The following is an 18594-nucleotide window of genomic DNA, read 5'->3' on the forward strand; positions in this document are numbered from 1 at the left end:
GTGTGTGTGTGTGTGTGTTTGTGTGTATGTAGGGGGGCAGGCTGTATGATGTGATGGGGGAGGGCAGCGCTGTCATCTTGCATGAAGAAGCATAAACACTGGCAGCCTTGTGTTTCAGCAGCGTGTCAGTATTTATTTCTCCAGCAGCGTTGGGAGTGATGTCGGGGGGGCGAGGCTCCTCCAGCAGACAATAATACTGACAACATGCAGAGCAGACTGGCTGCCATGCAATCTGTTGTGTGTAGTGCTTTGTGATCTTCTCATCACTGTTTACATGGCGTTCTGAGAGTGGGGCTGCGTTCAGACGCCACATTGTGATAGGGCAAGTAAGGATTTATTTTCATATCATGGTTCATAACAATAGTTGAAAAGAGCTTCACAATACAAACCCTAAATGAAACAAGCGAGTTAGTAATGAATACAACAACACCAAATCACGTTGTGAACAACTATTCCTGTTCCCCTTGGATTCCCTTCCAGTGATCATTTGAATCCCGGCTCCTCCAGGCTGCATGCCGAAGTGTCCTCCTTAGAAATAGATCCTGATGGGCAGGCGGCTCCTCTGCCATCAGTGTATGAATGAGTTAGATTAGATTAGCTCCTGTCTGAAGCCCAGATACTGAACCCCAGATACTGAACCTCATTTAATGAACCCCATTTTTCCCCCGAAGACTGTGCCATCAGTGTCTGATTGTGTGTGAATGAGTTAGATTAGATTAGCTCCTGATGTGCTGGCAGCTCCGCTGCCATCAGTGTATGAATGTGTGTGAATGGGTGAATAAGACTGAATGTTGTCTGGAGCACCTTGAGTAGTCAGAAAGACTAGAAAGCCCTATAGAAGGTCCATTTACTGCCACTGTGGTCAATGAAAACAAGAAACATGATGAAGTCCCTTCAGGAAAAGCGAGAAGAAGCAGGATGTGAAAAAATAAATACAATTAAATCCTCCTCAAAACATGTATTCAAGTCAAGCATTCCAGCACTTGTCATTTTATATTATTATTATTTTCTATGTGATTTTTCAGCTGTATGCCCGGTCCTGTAGAACCATAGTTTTTTTGTGCTACTGCAATTAATCTACAACTTATAATTAGACTGAAACTTTAATCAAATTGAAATAAATGTCCAAAATGAGTAGAATTAAATCAGGTTTTAAAAAACCATCATAAAGTTGACACAAATGTTACGGATCTGGACTCCAACCCTCATTTCATTCATCGTTTTAAAGTCAACAACCGAGTAGTCACTTAACGCTTCTTCTTCTTCTTATTTTCGTTACTCTGCAGTCATTTCATTTTTGTGTTGGTTTCTCTCTTGTCATTCAATCCAGGGCGGGCGACCAGGATGCACCCCCTCCCCGAAACACACGAAGCCCCGCTATAAAAGACAGAAACACCCAGCAGGCCGGCGGAGTCATGACGGAGAGCGGCGGGGCTCTGGAGCGCCTGAGGTGAGCACAGCGTGAAGACGCGCAGAGCTGGAAGGTAGCGAGCACACGCGTAAAGACGCACGGAGCTGGAAGGTAGCGAGCACACGCGTAAAGACGCACGGACCTGGAAGGTAGCGAGGCGGTACGAGAGGCTGGTTCGGACAGGAGTGAGCACGGTGTTTTTCGCAGTAAGCTTATGTTGTTTAGAGCAAAGTACCTTGTAAATTGAGGCATAATCACACTATATTGGTATTATATTAATATGAATGAATGTTGGTTGACGAGTTAGTTTTCATGGTTTGTAATGAGTAGCCTAAGTGTATGGTGGCTCACATTCATTCATTTTTATATTTCTGGAGATGTGTGTGTGTGTGTGTGTGTGCGTGTGTGTGTGCGCGCGTGCGTGTGGGTGTGTGTGTGCGCGCGCGCGTGTGTGGTTTGAGGAATGGGATAGAAAAGGACTCAGGTCTGTTCTTATGTATTCATGGAGACATCAGCATGTGTATCTGTCGGTATTTATAATGTTTTTTGGCAAAAGATTTAAGCACAAACTGCCATGATGAATCATTATTTAAATGTCTGTGTTTTATGACTTCACATCTAGTCAGGAGACAATATGAAAATGTCACGTCATTATTCTGGCCAAAATGGGATTCACTATATTATCCCAATAACTTTCCTTAAAGCAACACTTAAGACGTTTTCCTCTTCGGTCCCCCTACAGGTTGGAAGCGGAATTGTCCATTACTGCCGTCATAAATAATTTAGCCTACCGCAGTCTACCGTCGCATGCACGTTATTTGTTTGTATCAAGTTGAACGATGTCCAGTGACAAAGTAGAGTTGCTAGCGCCTTAGCTAAGATTAGCTAACATGAGCCATAGCAATAGTTACATATATATTAGCACAATAGCTAACGCCTTAGCTAACATGAGCCAATAAAATAAAATAATCGACAATGTATTGTACACAGATGCACACTGTTGAAAATAAAATGATTACCGGTATTATTAACAAGTCCAGCAGCAACAAAGCCAAGTCACCATCCGTCTTGCATTTTGTAGCCTCCTTCAGCTCTCGCCAACGAGTGTGAGCCGGTCCGATATTCACTCTCGTTCAAGCTCTTTCTTTGTCATGCTCCCGTTTTCTTTTCTTCGCCTCATCGGACATTATACTCCTCCTTTTCTTTGCAGGCTCTGCCATGACGCCAATTTAAAAACTACCTAGCTGCAAGGTATCTTCCACACACCTGCCAGGTGTTCTCCCACTGATCTCTACGCAGAGCCTCCACCTACCAGCGTTTGTAAAGCTTGCCGTAAAGCAGGTCAAATTTGTAGTCTCATTAGAACTACAACACCACTACCCGACGAGGCAAAGTTACATAGTGCGGTTACAGCCGATAGAGGGCTGCAGAGCGAATGTGGAAGTGCCGTTCACCCAGTTTTGAGGTGATGAACCACTGAAACTATTTTGGAACATTATTTTAAGGCACTAAAAACTCTTTAGTGTTGCTTTAAAACTCCCAGTTTCACATTGTTATTATGATCCAGGTAAAACACACATCTTTAGTGAAAAACAATCGTAAATAGAGTTATCATGAATCACAAGCTCTCCTTGCATACATAAAGGATCGATACATTTTAAAAATGTATTTTTGAATCCTGTAGTTTTAAAATTGAAATATTTCATGTATTTTTGTAAATGTAAATGTAAATTCATCACAATCTGTTTATGGTTAGTATTTTATTAAATCAAAAAATCCTGTATTGTCCCGTCCCAAGTCCCCTCGATAAACTATCAAACTACTAATAACCCTCATGATTATACCTGTGACTTTGAAACTAACTTCATAATGCAGGTGACCACCTACTATTACTGTGATTACTACGACTGTATTCTCTAATCCTTCTACAGTTCTTCTGACATTATTACTCCTGCTGAGTATTATTTATAGAGAGAATACTGTACATTGGTTTATCAATGACTCTGAATAAAACACAGAATAGACATTAAACACTAAAGGACAATTGCAAAGAACATTTCTGAATCAAAAGTTCACATTGTCTTTGTGCTCCCATGCATGCACGAGAAAAGTGACAAGGGGCCCAAACGGTTATTGTATGTCCTTCTAGTTTCCAGTTCAATCAAAGGGACAAAGAAACAACTATATTCTGCAATATAACCAGTCTCCATGAAGGTGCCACATATATCAGGCATTACTAAATGTCTTGATTTAACTCACTGTGTCCTATTGCAAACCTTCTTGAGCACTGAAGATTGATATCTGTTGTGATATTACAAACTATGTAAGATGAATGAAAATATCTTTTAACAACCAATCAGTGTAATAATGAATGGGGCATTTCATTTGAATGCTGTTTTTATGTTGCTTTCATTATGTTCCTGACTGGATTAACCCTCTAAGTACTTGTTATGATTTGACCAAGCACAAATCTCAAATGTAGCACCATGTAGCAAATAATAACTAAAATACTCAAGGCTTTAAATGGAGATTTGGTCTCCGGACCTCTCAACATAATGGGCCTCAGGATAGGAAGGCTATTTAAGGTTCACTGTGCTTTTGTGCTGCATACAGTATGAGCAAACACAAATACCACAACACTTAATACTTAATTAAGAACTCATTAAGAATTAAGAATACATGTTAACACTTGACATCGATGGAATTCAGCTGATCTTAAAGGGACAGTGTGAAGCACTATGTTGTTCTTTTTTGCTAATTTGTGTTTATGGGTACCATTTCTGACATACACTCCAGATATTAAACAAATGTTTCTTCGAAGCATAGACAGACATGCTCCTTTTCCTGGGTGGCTGGTTAGCTTTTAAAATGTTGGACCTTTAATTCTCCACCTTGATTAAGTCAAGATCAATTACATTGAGGTTGCTATGAAAACCAAGTATGCATGGGGAACGGTTTATTAGCAGAACATTTCTGAGTGAAAGTGTAACCATAATAACTCAGTATCACGCCTGCATGCATGTGTCAGAGGAGAGGTAGAGACGCTGAGTGAGATACTCTGATCCACATGCATTTGAATACATAACAATGTAATAGATTTGTGTATATTTTTGGCAAAATGTCTGTTATTTGCTGGATTTTCTTTTAGCCAGAAAGTGCAAAATTGTGGTGACACCGTCCACCTTGCTCAGAGGTCATCCTTACCGTTATTGCACTTCTTCAGAATTCAATCTTTAGTTTTAAGTCTTCTTCAATCCAGCATGATGTTCATTTAGTACATTATGGTCCATTCAGAGTCCAACAGACCAGAAAGCAGTGGATGCTTTAGGGGCGGGGCTACCTGGTGATTGACAGGTCGCTACCACACTACAAATGCAGTTAGCTGTTAGATAACTTCAACACTTAGCTGTAAAGTTGACCTTGAATTATGAAGCTAACTTTGTTAGCAGCTTCACACCAGAATCCAGATGGATCCAGATCCAGTAAGGTTGCTTGCTGCTCAGGTTGCTGCTCTGCTGCTTGTGTTTATCAGATCAACCCGTCATTCCAAATATGGTCACTTCCTTCACTGGTTGCAAAAAATCCAAGATGGCATCAGTCAAAATACCAAACTTCTTCAAAACCACAGTCCACAAGCCAATGTGTGACATCACCATGACGACGTCCACTTCTCATATGCAGTCTATACTCTAAACCTAACCAGTTTAAGATTACATGTTAAAATGACTTGATTGTTGGTCTTCCTGTTATCCCTTCCAGGACGTGTTGCTTCACCTGCTGTACTCCACTTTATCATTTCCGGCCTCCGTCTTGCTGCTCTCGAGACAAAGCCATGTCTGCCTTCAGGGGCATCTGGACTCAGGAGTTTTGGCGCTGTGTGGGAGCCGAGTTCTTAGCCATGCTGCTCTTCGTCCTGCTCAGCCTCGGGTCGACCATTAACTGGGGGGCTGTTGCGAAGGATCCCCGCCCTCCTGACCTGGTGCTCATCTCGCTGTGCTTCGGCCTGAGTATTGCAACCATGGTGCAGTCCTTTGGCCACATCAGCGGTGCTCATATTAACCCTGCAGTCACAGCGGCCATGGTGGTGACAAGAAAGCTCAGTCTGGCTAAAGCACTCTTCTACCTGCTGGCCCAGTGTGTAGGAGCCATAGTGGGAGCTGCCATTCTCTACGGCATCACCCCAGCCTCTGTTAGGGGTGGCATGGGGGTCACCATGGTACGTCATTTATTTTATTTTATTTTCATGATATGTCACCTTGAAAGTGACACACCCATTTGGTTTTCCAAAATTAATGAAGGATCTTTACTATTTACTATTAATGATATAAGTTCCATGCAAGCATTTTGCAATCAATCTACTTTTCAACTTTACCACAGGCTTCAGGTCTAATTCTGAAATCCTGAAAGTTATGTTTAGCATAGAGAACATTAGCCCTAACCCTCTCTTCACCCGAGTGTCCAAAACACGCCACCTCAGATCAGACGTTACGATCACAAATCGATCATCGACCTTCGGCCTAGGGTGCTCTGGTATCATGAACACTTATGAGCGTTTGTTATGGACAGTCCATGACGAGCACAGAAGTCCAGTAACAAACATCCATAACTATGGAGTCCCCAACTGTAGTCTCATGCAGGACTCCATTCACGGTCTCCAAAAAGACTGAATACTCTGAACTGCTGTACTATGTAGTTCACATAACTATGTCCTTTTGTTGCCTAAACCTAACTGTGTAGTTTTGTTGCCTAAACCTAACTGTAATTTTGTTGCCTCAACCTAAGTGTTGTGACTGAATACAGGAATATAATATTATAAATTGATCCTCAAAGCTAATCGAAAAAGTTACAATGTTAATAAAATATTACAGGTAGAAATTATTCGCATTGCTTTATTGCTCTGTTTTGTACTAATTAATTCAATTATTACGATACATAATACATATTTATTCATGACATGGGTGCTGTTTTCTATCATGGTTATTACAGCTTCAACCTCTGCGTGTACTATATCCAGATATGAATCACTTTAAACACAGGGTGTAAACGAGGTATTAAAATCTGATTATGTATTTATGCTGCTGTTGTGTTTCCAATACAGGTAAATACAGGGATCTCTGTGGGAAACGCATTGGTTGTGGAACTCTTCATCACCTTTCAGCTGGTCTTCACTGTGTTTGCGACCTGTGACCACAAACGTAATGACCTGAAGGGTTCATCTGCTTTGGCTATCGGCCTGTCTGTGTGTATCGGTCACCTGTTTGCTGTAAGTACACAACACTGAAGATGGATAAACAGACAGATAATAAGGTAAACAGACAAAGGAGGGCTCAATGTCAAAATCCTACATTACTGACAGAAGTGGCTCAAACCAGGCGGCAGCATCCAGTGCTAATTATGGTAGTTCATCCAATTTAGTGCGGCCAATTTAGAGTCAAACAGACTACACATGAAACAATATAGGGTGATTCTCTTCCATTTTTTAAGCTTAAACTTTGAAAAATAAGCTTAAAAAAGTACCTTCAGTACCTGAAGGGAAGGCATCAAAGATAAGTGAGGTCGTCCTCTGGTGAAACAGAAGAGTGATCGAATCCAGTCGATTTATTTGGATCACTAAGGAAAGCAGTTACAACAGTTAGTTTCACATATTAGTTTAGAGGATGGTGGAACCGTGTGTGGAAGGTCTCTACTTGTTCTGATTGTAAAGTCGGTTTAATGATGCCTGCGATTGTTCCCCCAGATTCCCTACACTGGAGCCAGTATGAACCCTGCCCGAACGTTTGGCCCAGCAATGATCACATGGTATTGGGAAAACCACTGGGTAACTACGCTTTTATTATACTTAGTTATCAATCAGAGGCTATCAAAGATGCAATGATTATATTGCACCCATCCATTAAAACCAAACGTTTCGATTCAACGACTTATTACTAGTAAATGAGAGGAAGTCAAATGCAGCTCTTCCCACTGCTGGGAGTGTTCATTATTACACGGTAAATTTACATAAAATGTCATTGGCATTTTATGCCCAGTTGTCCAATATCAACTTTTTGTTATGCTCTTGATTGTCTTCCCCCTCAGTTAACAGCCCTCAGAGTTGTATTTAATGCAACCTGAGCGAGAAATTCGTACAACACTGTGTCTAAAGTTTCTCAGCATTGAGATTCTCCTCATGTCTTCCTGACATTGCTGAATCAGAACTGGAGTAAACAAATGTCTCCTGAGTCTGTGGTCCCCCAGTAATCTACGATAGTAGCTCACATTAGTCCAGAGACCAGACCAGACTAAGTGGAGAACCCAGAGACTGTCTGTGCTCCCCCAGAGGTCTAGATAGTAGCTCACATTAGTCCAGAGACCAGACCGGACTATGTGGAGAAACCAGAGACTATCTGTGGTCCAAACAACAAGGTCTCTGCCGTATTTATGTCTAGATTTCCTCATTTGCAGAGTTGATTGAGCAGCTACAATGTTAGCATAGTCTAGCACCCATCAACCAGACTCCATTCAGAAAACAAGCATTTTAAAAGTAGTTAGCTTGTGGTCTTGCAGACAGACCTAACAAAGCATGACTTCAGACTTTTTACAGCTCACCATCATTATGGAGATATTTCAGCCCCCTTTTCATCTGGTTATTGATGTTAAATCACAGTTAAATTGTTTATTCTGGGTTCCTCCAACTGTGGTAAACCAGTCCACATGGGTCTTGCTAGATCCAGTCATTCCAGCTTGGTGAAATCCATCGAGTACCTCTGGATGATGTCATGAACCCAGACAGGACAGAGTTTGGTTTCCTGGTGGATCTGGGACTTGAACATGTACAAAGCAGCAATATTAGGCATTTCAGCCCTGATGGAGGAAACCTGGTTGGTTTCTACATCGAGCTAAGCGCCCTCCTCTCTGGTGCATCCTATCTTTAAAAATGACCTGTAATCAATTGATCATAATACTACTGTTTAGCTTAAGACTGTAGGATGCTTAGCCTTGTGTTTCCACTGTGTTTCTGTGTGTGTTAGGTCTATTGGGTGGGTCCGACTATGGGTGGGACCCTGGCTGCAGCCCTGTATGAATACCTGTTCTGTCCAGAACCAGAGCTGAAGAGACGTTACTCTGAGGCCTTCATCACATCAGCGTTCATTGCTACAAAACACCGGCAGGGCTCAGTAACAGCCCAAGAGCCTCTCTTCACCGTCATGGATGTGGAGAGAGCTGAGCGGAAGGAAAGCGAGAGGGAAGTATCAGGGGATGTGCTGTCCTCTGTATGACTAGAAAGGAGACTTAGCTGCACTGATGTCCAGTTGTCTGATCAAAAGTCCATCCTGAAGGAAACTGACTTCCTGTAGAATGGTGCAGCAATCACTATCAGATTAACGGAAACTACGTTGTTACGTTTTACGAGACTGAGAGGAAATTTTACGAAGACAGGGCCCCTTCTTTCTGTGCCAATTTCTAGTCTGATTGCGTTTTTGCCATGAAAATGGCAGTAAAAGAGTGTATTTGTGCTCATGCAATGATTTAAAGTTGACCCTTTAGATCACGTTCCTGGCCGTATTGTTCACCTATTTAGCAATATATAATAAGGAAATTCAAAAATATAAATATATATATACAGTATTTAAATATATATATATATAATATAACAAATATATATATATATTATATAAAATAAATAAATATATATCTATTTCTTCATTATTTTATATTAATAGAATATTCTTTTCTTCCAAGTTCTTCCAATGGTCACTAACAGAGAATTATACACCATCATCCATTGTGCAGAAGGGAAAAATGACGGACGGACGAAAGTAGGGAGCGCAGCAATATAGAGACAATTTCATGAGTTCAGAACCTCCGGTTCTGAAAAGTAAAGTCAACACTGAAGTCTTAACACTGAAGTGCCTTAAACTTGCAAAGAAGTCTGAATTCATGGAAGTCTATGAGAAAGTGATCCTTCTTCTGACTTGATTTATTATCACAGTAAACATTGTAAACATGATTTTATGGTCATACACCATAAACTCGTGTTTACAATGAGACCAAGAATGAGACCAAGACCCTCTGATTACTTTAAACAGTACATAGATGACCGAGTTTTTGAGGATATGTCAGAGCACACAATCCAGCGGGAGGTGCTCATCTCTGGAGGCAGCCTTAAGAACAGTCGAGAGAAACTGAAAACGGCGAAGAGGAGGATGCCAGTTTTAGCCAAGTCAATGAGTCGAGACAGATTGTTCTAGATTAGGCAGTCCATCTTTCTTGCTGCCTCAATCTGCCAAGACCAGGGAAGGCCTGTTTAGATGAGCTGGTGATTCCCTTCCCTCCAGTTTGTGCCAGTTGCTCGGATGGCAGTCTCTTCCAAGAGCAACACACCTGTAATTTGACAGGTATTTCACCTCTGTCAAAGTACTGGATGTGTTGAAAGCAAATGGTCTCCTGGGAACAGGGACCATTATGGAAAACTTGCACCGTGCAAGTCAAAGATGTCAGAAGACACCAAGCTAAAAACAAGGAAGAGATACATCCGAAATGGATGTCAGAAAACTATCGGAGGTTGCCGTGACGAAGTGGCAGGACAATAATAAGGCAGTTCAGATGGCCGTGGGATGGAGCCCAAGGACAGCTGGGTGAAATGGTCAGCTAAAGGGAGGTGCCATATTATTGTGCCTAGACCCACTGTGGTTGAGTACAACCAAAATCTTGGGTGGAGTTGAATTGTGTGACCGCATGATCAGCTTTCACTGATGTCAAGCAGCACAACAAAACAGGTGAATCGAGTACAGGTAGACCACCAGGTCTCTGGAGACCAGAGAAGGAGAGGCTGCAGGGTGGTCAGTGTTGTGCAAGTCCACACTTTTCATGATCTACTTCAAAGTTCAGTTCACACATGTTCAAAGTGAACTGTTCACGTTCATAGTTCACCATTTCAATTCTGAACTAGTTCAAAGTTCATTTTGTCAGCGAGCGATCGTGTCAATTCTGGAAGGAAGTCACACAAAGAAACACGAGACAATCCCGTCAATTTTCAAAATAAAAGCAATTTTCGCGATTGACAAATGCGATCATATTTGTGTATCGAAACAGAGTAGAGAGATGAAAACAAACAAATGAACACACACACACACACACACACACACACGGTATATTTACACTACTACTGTCTACTACCATACACACTCTCTCTTTCTCTCTCTGTCTGTGTGTGTGTCTCTCTCTGTGTACAAACTTCTTGGTTACAGAAACATGGCGTATTAATTTTATGAGGTTATTTACTTGCTTTGAACTCGTTTATGCACAACACTGAGGGTGGTCGAGGTAAACAGGTTGACAAGGTGCCCAGAGATGATGATGAGATCAGCCCTGATGATGAATGCCTGTTAAACCACAGCGCAACGACGATGTCAAAGACACGCTCTGGCGCCAAAACTGGTGAAGACAGTACATGCATCAGAGAGAAGGATGCAAAGGGAAAACATTTGTCACGTGTATGAATGTAACATTTTTTTTGTATTACATTATAAAAAGACAAAAACTGCTTATTGTTGTACCGTGCATATTCTGTTAGTGCTGTATGTGATGTAACCTAACAAATCATAACTACACAAGACCCGATGTCCACTACAAGGAGCAGATGATAAGAAAAAATTACTAAATAACATTTTTAATATTCTTTTGCTGAAAAGTCTTTCTTTCAACCACTATCTCAACACCTTTTTTCTTCTGGGTCTCGGAAGAAGCATGATGATGTTAAAGGAGAAATCCAGTCATTTTTTACCCAATTTTCGTTGTCCCCAGGGTCATCTCGACTTATTAGAAGCAAAAAACCCAACAAAAATTGACTTGACCTAGCCCAAGATGTGTACCGATTGCTTACAGCTAAACAGCAGCCATAGCAAAAACAATGCAAGTCTTGCGCAAGTTCCAGTCTGATGTCCTCACTCTGGTGCTATCAACACAACTAGCCTACTGAGACTGCGCGAGACTTGCATTGTTGGGCTAGGGGCTGCTGTTTAGCTGTAAGCAATCGTTGCTATGTTGTAACATAGTCATACATATGGACATAACAGCTTCATGGATTTATTACGGACATGACGACTGCACTGCTCGCTCGTTTCTTTATGGATACAAAATCAAAACTACAAGGAAAACCTTTTCGTTTCTGCGGGACAGCACTATTTGACGTGTTTGAGTGAGAGAAATTTCAAACGCATCCAACAGGATAGAAATATGTGTGTGTGTGTGTGTGTGTGTGTGTGTGCGTGCGTGTGTTCAAGCGACACAATTCAGGGAAACACTCATGAACCAAATTTCCGTCGTCACTGGTGAGGTGGGGGCCGAGATCATTAAGGGCCGTCTGTGTGCACGGAAAGAGGGGGCTGGCATATCAGGATGGCGTAAATCCTCCACAACCACGTCTTTGCGGCTCATGCTTCAGGTGCTCAGACACGATCGCCTTGATGTTCTCCTCAGTTGCTGTGGCATCGAATTTCAGGAGCCCTTCTGCACAAGCAGAAAAAGACAAATAATTATGCAAAGGGAATCTGCAGTCATGGACTTCTCATCCCACATTTGCAAGCAAATATGTTCCCTATGCATTCACTATACATCCACACATACTGGATTAATACTGTTAAATGTAACACTTAGGCTCTAACCTTTCTCAAAAGTACAGTCTGCATAGTCCCTTCTTGTAGACAGACTTTGTGTGCATTAGAATTTTAAGTGTTTTATTAGCCTGATGTATTTAGTGCAAGTTAAGACTGGTCAACATCAAAAATGGGCTTACCCTGTATTGCTCTATAAACTTTTGTTCCCGCGTTTCCCGCTTTTCCCCTTACCCTTCAAATTAAAATTTGCCATGAGGTTGTTGGTGAAGAGCCTGAAGAAAAATAAATTTCAAAATTAATGTGAAGGATATATGTAGGAATAAAATGACAAATGCAATAAACCCTTTACATTAGTCGATAATAGGCAGATTTGTATATTTAAATGGCAGTTATTTCATTGATCTAGGATACTAAAGGTCCCTTGGCCTTTGGAATTAAAATAACCTCACATCACATACCCGTCACCATACATAGAGACTGGCATGGTTTTATTTCAGTTAGCCTAATAGCTGGTTTGATTTGCATTGACGGATGGAAAGTACCCCATGACAATTTCTAGGTATGGCGAAGGGTATGTGATGTGGGGCTATTTATTTATTTATTTTTTCAGTCAACTTTAGCATGAGTGTGTAAACTAATAAGCACAACTTTGTAATAGTCACATATTTTGACATGCTCAGAAAGAAGGCAAACGAGAACATGCAATGTACAGCATGTACATACCTGTCCAACACTTTATGAACACAGTCCTTGGTGTTCCGCCCACCAATTTTTGAAATTTGCAGCACCTGTTGGAATAAGTCCATAATAAAGTTGGCTGATACTCCATAGAGGAAGAGTGTGAGTGCACTGTATTATTTTATTCTAGGCTATCCATTACTTCCAGACGTATAAAACCTACTATGGTATCAAAGGACTGTGTATCTGCAAGGTGTTGCTGCTGTTCATCAAAGTCCTCCATGGTGTCAATCGTTTGAATATGCCCTACTGAAGAGGCAGGCTGGGTTTCTCTGAGGTGATTGCGGATATCAACTAATAAGTTCAAGATCTTTTTCTGGAACACTGAAATAAATAAACACATTTTTGTTGATTATAACAATGTTCCAATTATAATAGATAGGCTAGCTAGCTCACAATTCTATTTTAATCAGCTTCAGTGTTAGTACAGCAGTGTTGGAGAAAGAAACAAAAGTCCAAAGAAATGTCATCATCTGGCAGGATGGAAACCAGGCCACGGCTATTGAAAAGTAGTGTCTGTGGACAGAGGGAACAGTACAGGAAGAGAGAAGGCGGTACAATTAAAAAAAGTGTGTTCCCTACTGCCAATAATAATAATAATAATAATACATTTTATTTGTTGGTGCCTTTCAAACACCCAAGGTCACCTTACATGATAAATTCAATAGATCAATACTTACCATCCGAAGGCAATGGGAAGGCCCATCTCCCCGTCTCAGTCACTGCATCACCACACACACACACACAAAAAAACTGTTTTATAATTTATTATTAAATTACAAAACTTTCAACAGATTTATAAGAAGAGAAATACTTCTAATCGTTTTAATATTGCAGATGTATACTTTGAAGAAAATCTGTCATTGCAATTAGGAATTGCACCCTATCATGATGGAATGTACTGGCAGTGTGAACGCAAAGTAATCGTATTTCCCCGTGATAAGAATAAATTCCTATCGCAGTCTGATTCCAATGGCCCCTAATGCCCCTAATTGAGCGTGATGTGAATGCAGCCGACAACTCACCAGGCCTGTTATCAAGTCTGGACCTGGCCGGGGGACGGGAGTCTTCTCTACCCGTTCGGTCCTCACTGCGGGTTCGGTCCTAACTGCGGGTTCGGTCATCTCTACGGCTTCGGTCCTCACTGTGGGTTCGGTCATCTCTACGGGTTCGGTCCTCAATGCGAGTTCGGTCATCTCTACGGGTTCGGTCCTCACTGTGGGTTCGGTCGTCACTGCGAGTTCGGTCATTGGGACGGGGCACTGGGGGAGTCACAGGATCGGTAATCATGCCTGGACCTGTGCTGTGACTCGCCATGTCTGGACCTGACTTTAAAACATACAAGATTAGGTTGATTTATTAGTCACAGTAGTGATATAAAGACTGCCTCACACCATTACTGTGCCGTGACCTATCATGTCTGGACCTGAAGGTATGATCACTGTGCCATGACCCGATGCTGGATCCACCGCTGGTCCTACTACTGGAACTACTGCTGGACCTAGTAACATTTCAATTTGATCACTTGGCCATATGTTTATAACTGACAATAACATGCCATGTGTTTACACTGAAACAGACTGAACCCTACTAAATGACTAAAAATAAGGGCTGGAGATTATTGACATACAACAAAAAAGTAAAAATTGACAATCCACTCCTCTAAGCCTCACAAGTCTGAAACATTTGATTAAGCCTGTAAAAAGAAATCATTGGCAAACTTGATTCGCTAGCAGTGAGTTACCACTGTCCTGAATAGACTTTTGGTTGGTGCTACGGATAAAGTGTATACTCACTAGGCGCCGATAGGTCTCTGCTCCGAGATGTCGCACTTGTATCTGAAACTGTTCTGCTTAGGTCTGAAACACACGAGTCAGTCTGTACGGCCATGTTGTATACCAAATTGATAATGAAATACTTGTGCGAGGGGAAAAAGTAAATTTTCATTAGGAGTGGACACTTCACTGCCAGAGGGACTGTCTGCACGCTCCACTTGGCCAGATATGGCTCCATCTTCATGGACTAAAATACATGAATGAGTCTGTGACTCGTGTTATTCACAACACATTATCATGCTCCTAAATTGTCATCAGTACTCACAAGTATTGTGCATCATGTTGGTGTCTTCAATGGACTGCAGCTTCCTTGGAGCAGTAGAGAAGGTGGGTAGCTTGTTGCCTATACAGAGGTAATAATGTAAAACTAAGCACATCCATCTCCAAAACTATACAATCTAAAGAATTTTATTCAATTTGAAACTGGAATTATAAATTCATTAAGAGAAAACCATTACCCCTGACACACTCCTCATCTGAATCTGTTAATTCTGCAAAAAATATTCAAACATTGGGCCCTAGTTTCGTAGACCAGGCGTAGTCGGCGCGCAGCGCACCTGCGCCACACCGACGGGGTGTGTCCGCCTGGACTTTGCAAGTTTCGTGCACCGCGCAGGCTAGCGCAGGCACTCCTCCCGTCACTCCCACCTGCAAAAGTGGGAAGATGGGGGGGAGAAGAAGGCGTGAGTGGGAGACGAGGAGGAGACAAGGCGTGGACTGGGATTAATACAGCCGATTCAGATCTTCACCAATCAAATGAGCTCCTCTCCTCACCTTTAATGCGCCAGGCGAGGTGCAGTGCAAGTTTCGTCACTTGACAACCCAATGACGGAAGCAGCGCCGGCGTCCAACACCAGAACGGCGGGACACCGGGACCTTGCGGGCCGCTCGGACCAGCTGCAGCCGCGGTTCCAGCTCGTGGCAAAGTTGCGCATCTCTCCACGGACACAACAGGCTGCCGAGGCGCGAGACCAGCACGATCTGCTGTATTTTTTTTAAAGATTTTTTCAGGCATAGACGGATTTTATTAGCAGTGGATAGATATGAAAAACAGGAGAGAGAGAGGGAGATGTTTTGGTCTGAGAGGTCCAAGTTTCAGCTGTGTTAATTCAGTCAGGCTGAGTTTCCGTTACGCGAGCCATCCGCCTTTGATCTCACGTCAGATGTGACGGGACAATCTATATAGATATAAATTCACGTGTTGATTCAAATAGTTGCATTAAATAGTGTTTGTTGTGATTATTTATTGCATTTAAATGTGCTTGACCCTGTGGAAACCTGCCTGTGAGGTCTTGGTGACGTGTGTGCACTGCGCGTGAGCCAAACTGCCACTCCGCCAGCTGTAATTCGCCTTACGCCAAGTGTAGACCAGGTTGGAGCTGGCGGGCTTTCGGCACAGTCTCGGCGAGGCTTTTTGCCACGAAACTTCCGCTACGCCAAGCTGAATCTGTGACGCCTCCCCCTGCTGCCCCGCCACACCCATCTTGGCGCAGGCGATCCACCAAACTGCCAAACTGACCGTGCGCAAGGCTGCGGCTGGTCGAAACTTGCATTACGCCGGCTCTGCCACCCTGCGCCACCCTGCGCTGTGCCACGAAACTAGGGCCCATTGTCTCAAATTCGGGCACCAATTTATATCAACTAATTTTATATTAGTATTTGAGATGTTTAGTATTTGAGAATTTATATTAGTATTTGAGAACGAGAAACATACCATTTCCAACAAAATCTTCAGGAATTCCTTTTTTAGTGCGCTTCCTCCTTGATCCAATCACCTCATCGTTCTCCTCCTCTGCCTGGCTGGTCAGGTTATAGGTGTCACAATCACAAATACTTATCTAAAAGTTACACAATTCATCTTACAGCAAACAAGAACAATTCAACCATATGTTGACTTGGAAATGTACTTAATTTTCTATTTGTGGCATGAGGGTGGTATGTGCAAAATTAACAATTTCAATTGCGGATAAAGTGCTGCTCGACAACGCCACCTGGGGGAATTTCGCCCCCAGGAAATTAGTTTTAAAGGAAACAAGTCCGAATGCACCCAGACAAGACGTGAGTTATGAAAATAATTAATTTTATTACTTCTCAATATAAAAATACAAGTTAAATAGTTTAGTCAGTGACATCCTACTCTTTTAAATGCTGCAATATTTCAACCACCTTTTCTTCACTCAGGTAGCAGTGGCTCAAAAACAAAACGACACAATCAATTATATACAACAAATAAACCTTAAAATAAAGAAAACAAACATAACCATTAAACAAAAACAAAGAAAAGCAAACAGTTAATAGCACACAAAAGCAAAGCAATTAGTCATAATAAACTAAAAAAAGGAAACAATATTCATGCAAAACAATCAATAAACATACTAAGGATAATAAATCAGAGCTCACTGGTTGGCTACACAACGGTGGAGCACTTAAGGTCCAATAGGACCAATAGTAAGTGGGAAAGGGGGCAAGTAAACGGTGATCGTGAGACTGGACATTAAAACACTACAAGACAGCAGTAGAGTCCCGGTGCACCGAAGCGTCAGACGCCGGTAAGTGGAGCACCGCAGCGCACAGCCAGGCCGAGAGCGTACCTGGAAAGCATGCACAAAAGATTTCAATTTTAATACTAATCACTATCTGACCGAAAGGAGTAACCGGTACAGATCACATACCCCGAAGCACAGGTGCGGCTCTGCTAACACAGAGGAGAGGGAGAGCGACAAGCCACAGGTAAATCCTGGAGAGAGTGAATCCGCAGCACGGACAACTCCAATCCCACACAGCAGTAGCCAGCTGACCGCCACGCTGCAAGGCACAAGGATAAAGCAGGTGTAATGCCCAGAGACCGCAGAAATACCCCAATAGCGCAATGCAAAGGACTTACAATTTCAAGGTGGAGAGGGTCCAGCAAAATCGAGGGTCCGGCAAAATCGGCGACGCCAACCGCCACACAGCTCAGACCACACACAGCGCCATGCCACGCCAAGATACCAGCCATGAGGAAGGTGAAGGACAGACTGGATTAAATAGACACCTGCGCCAGGAGCGCTGGCGGCTCCGCCCTACAATCAGTGCAGCGCACTGACACACACCTGGTGTGGATCAAGCAAGGAGGAGGGGGAACGGTGGAAACTACCCGACCATCCTGTCACATATTCATCAACACAACACTCGCCTGAAGTAAATTTTATCTTAATTAATGAGAATGTGAACCAGTCATCCAGGGGTTTCATTTTGTGTTATAGCTTTCTCAATATTTGTAGCACTCATTTTACATGGCCATCTGATGATTTTCATTTGCCTGTCGATCCAACACTCAGGAACTACACCCTCCACCTCTAGGGTACCCTCCCTCCAAACTGCCCTCGTGTACATGACCTAGAAAAGAAAGCATATGCATGTTACTTTAAGTTAACATTTTAGTTGCAAGTTCGAAGAGGTTGAGAGGGTTTGGACATGCATGGAAGAGCGATGAGGGAGTAAGATATTGTGGGAAGAGGACAGACAGAGGCCCAAGGAGGTTTATGGATGCAGTTAGAAAGGACATGCAGGAGTCACTGTGGAAGATGCAGAAAACAAACGGATGGAAACAGATGATCAGCTATGATGGAAAAAAAGAATTAACAAAATTCAACCTTAATATTGGTGTTCCCCATGTTGTGTTTTAGTCACTAACATGTCGTCACGAACTATTTCACCATTCATTTTTACTCACATTTGATTGTCTCACAGTCCCATTTGTGTCCTAATCTCCTCTAACTATTCCATTCCATTAAAATCGCTGTTCTTTAGCATATCGCTAAAATGGCGCCGTTGCTACCCAAGTCGCCTGAACTAGATACGGCCGGTAGCTAGTTACAGTAGCTGCTAGCTAGTTAGCAACAAATTAGTCAGTCAGAAGGTCATGCAGCTAACAGTAACGTTATAGGTGACGTTTCGTGTCCCAAATTCCCTATAGATTATTCGCCCAGTATGCCACATTCCACATACAATGTTCATAATTATGAACCTG

The 18594-nt window shown here is 42.4% G+C and overlaps 1 protein-coding gene and 1 long non-coding RNA gene across 2 annotated transcripts; one reads left to right on the forward strand and one right to left on the reverse strand.

Moving 5' to 3' along the window:
* Positions 1–1415: 1415 nt before the first annotated feature.
* On the forward strand, positions 1416–8860 carry LOC311014726 (aquaporin-4-like; the record flags this gene model as incomplete). Its single annotated transcript, XM_084011495.1, has 5 exons — positions 1416–1450; positions 5171–5627; positions 6510–6674; positions 7149–7229; positions 8422–8860. 5 exons carry the CDS (start codon positions 1416–1418, stop codon positions 8668–8670), a joined length of 987 nt encoding a protein of 328 aa, XP_083867621.1. The 3' UTR covers positions 8671–8860.
* An 8209-nt stretch (positions 8861–17069) lies between these two features.
* LOC311014731 lies at positions 17070–17523 on the reverse strand. The gene is made up of 3 exons (XR_014597292.1): positions 17467–17523; positions 17255–17387; positions 17070–17173 (listed from the first exon to the last, which is right to left on the reverse strand). It is a non-coding gene; the product is annotated as an uncharacterized lncRNA (long non-coding RNA).
* Positions 17524–18594: the final 1071 nt, after the last annotated feature.

The sequence above is a fragment of the Eutrigla gurnardus genome, assembly GCF_963514095.1.
Source record: "Eutrigla gurnardus genome assembly, chromosome: 6".
Lineage (NCBI taxonomy): Eukaryota > Metazoa > Chordata > Actinopteri > Perciformes > Triglidae > Eutrigla > Eutrigla gurnardus.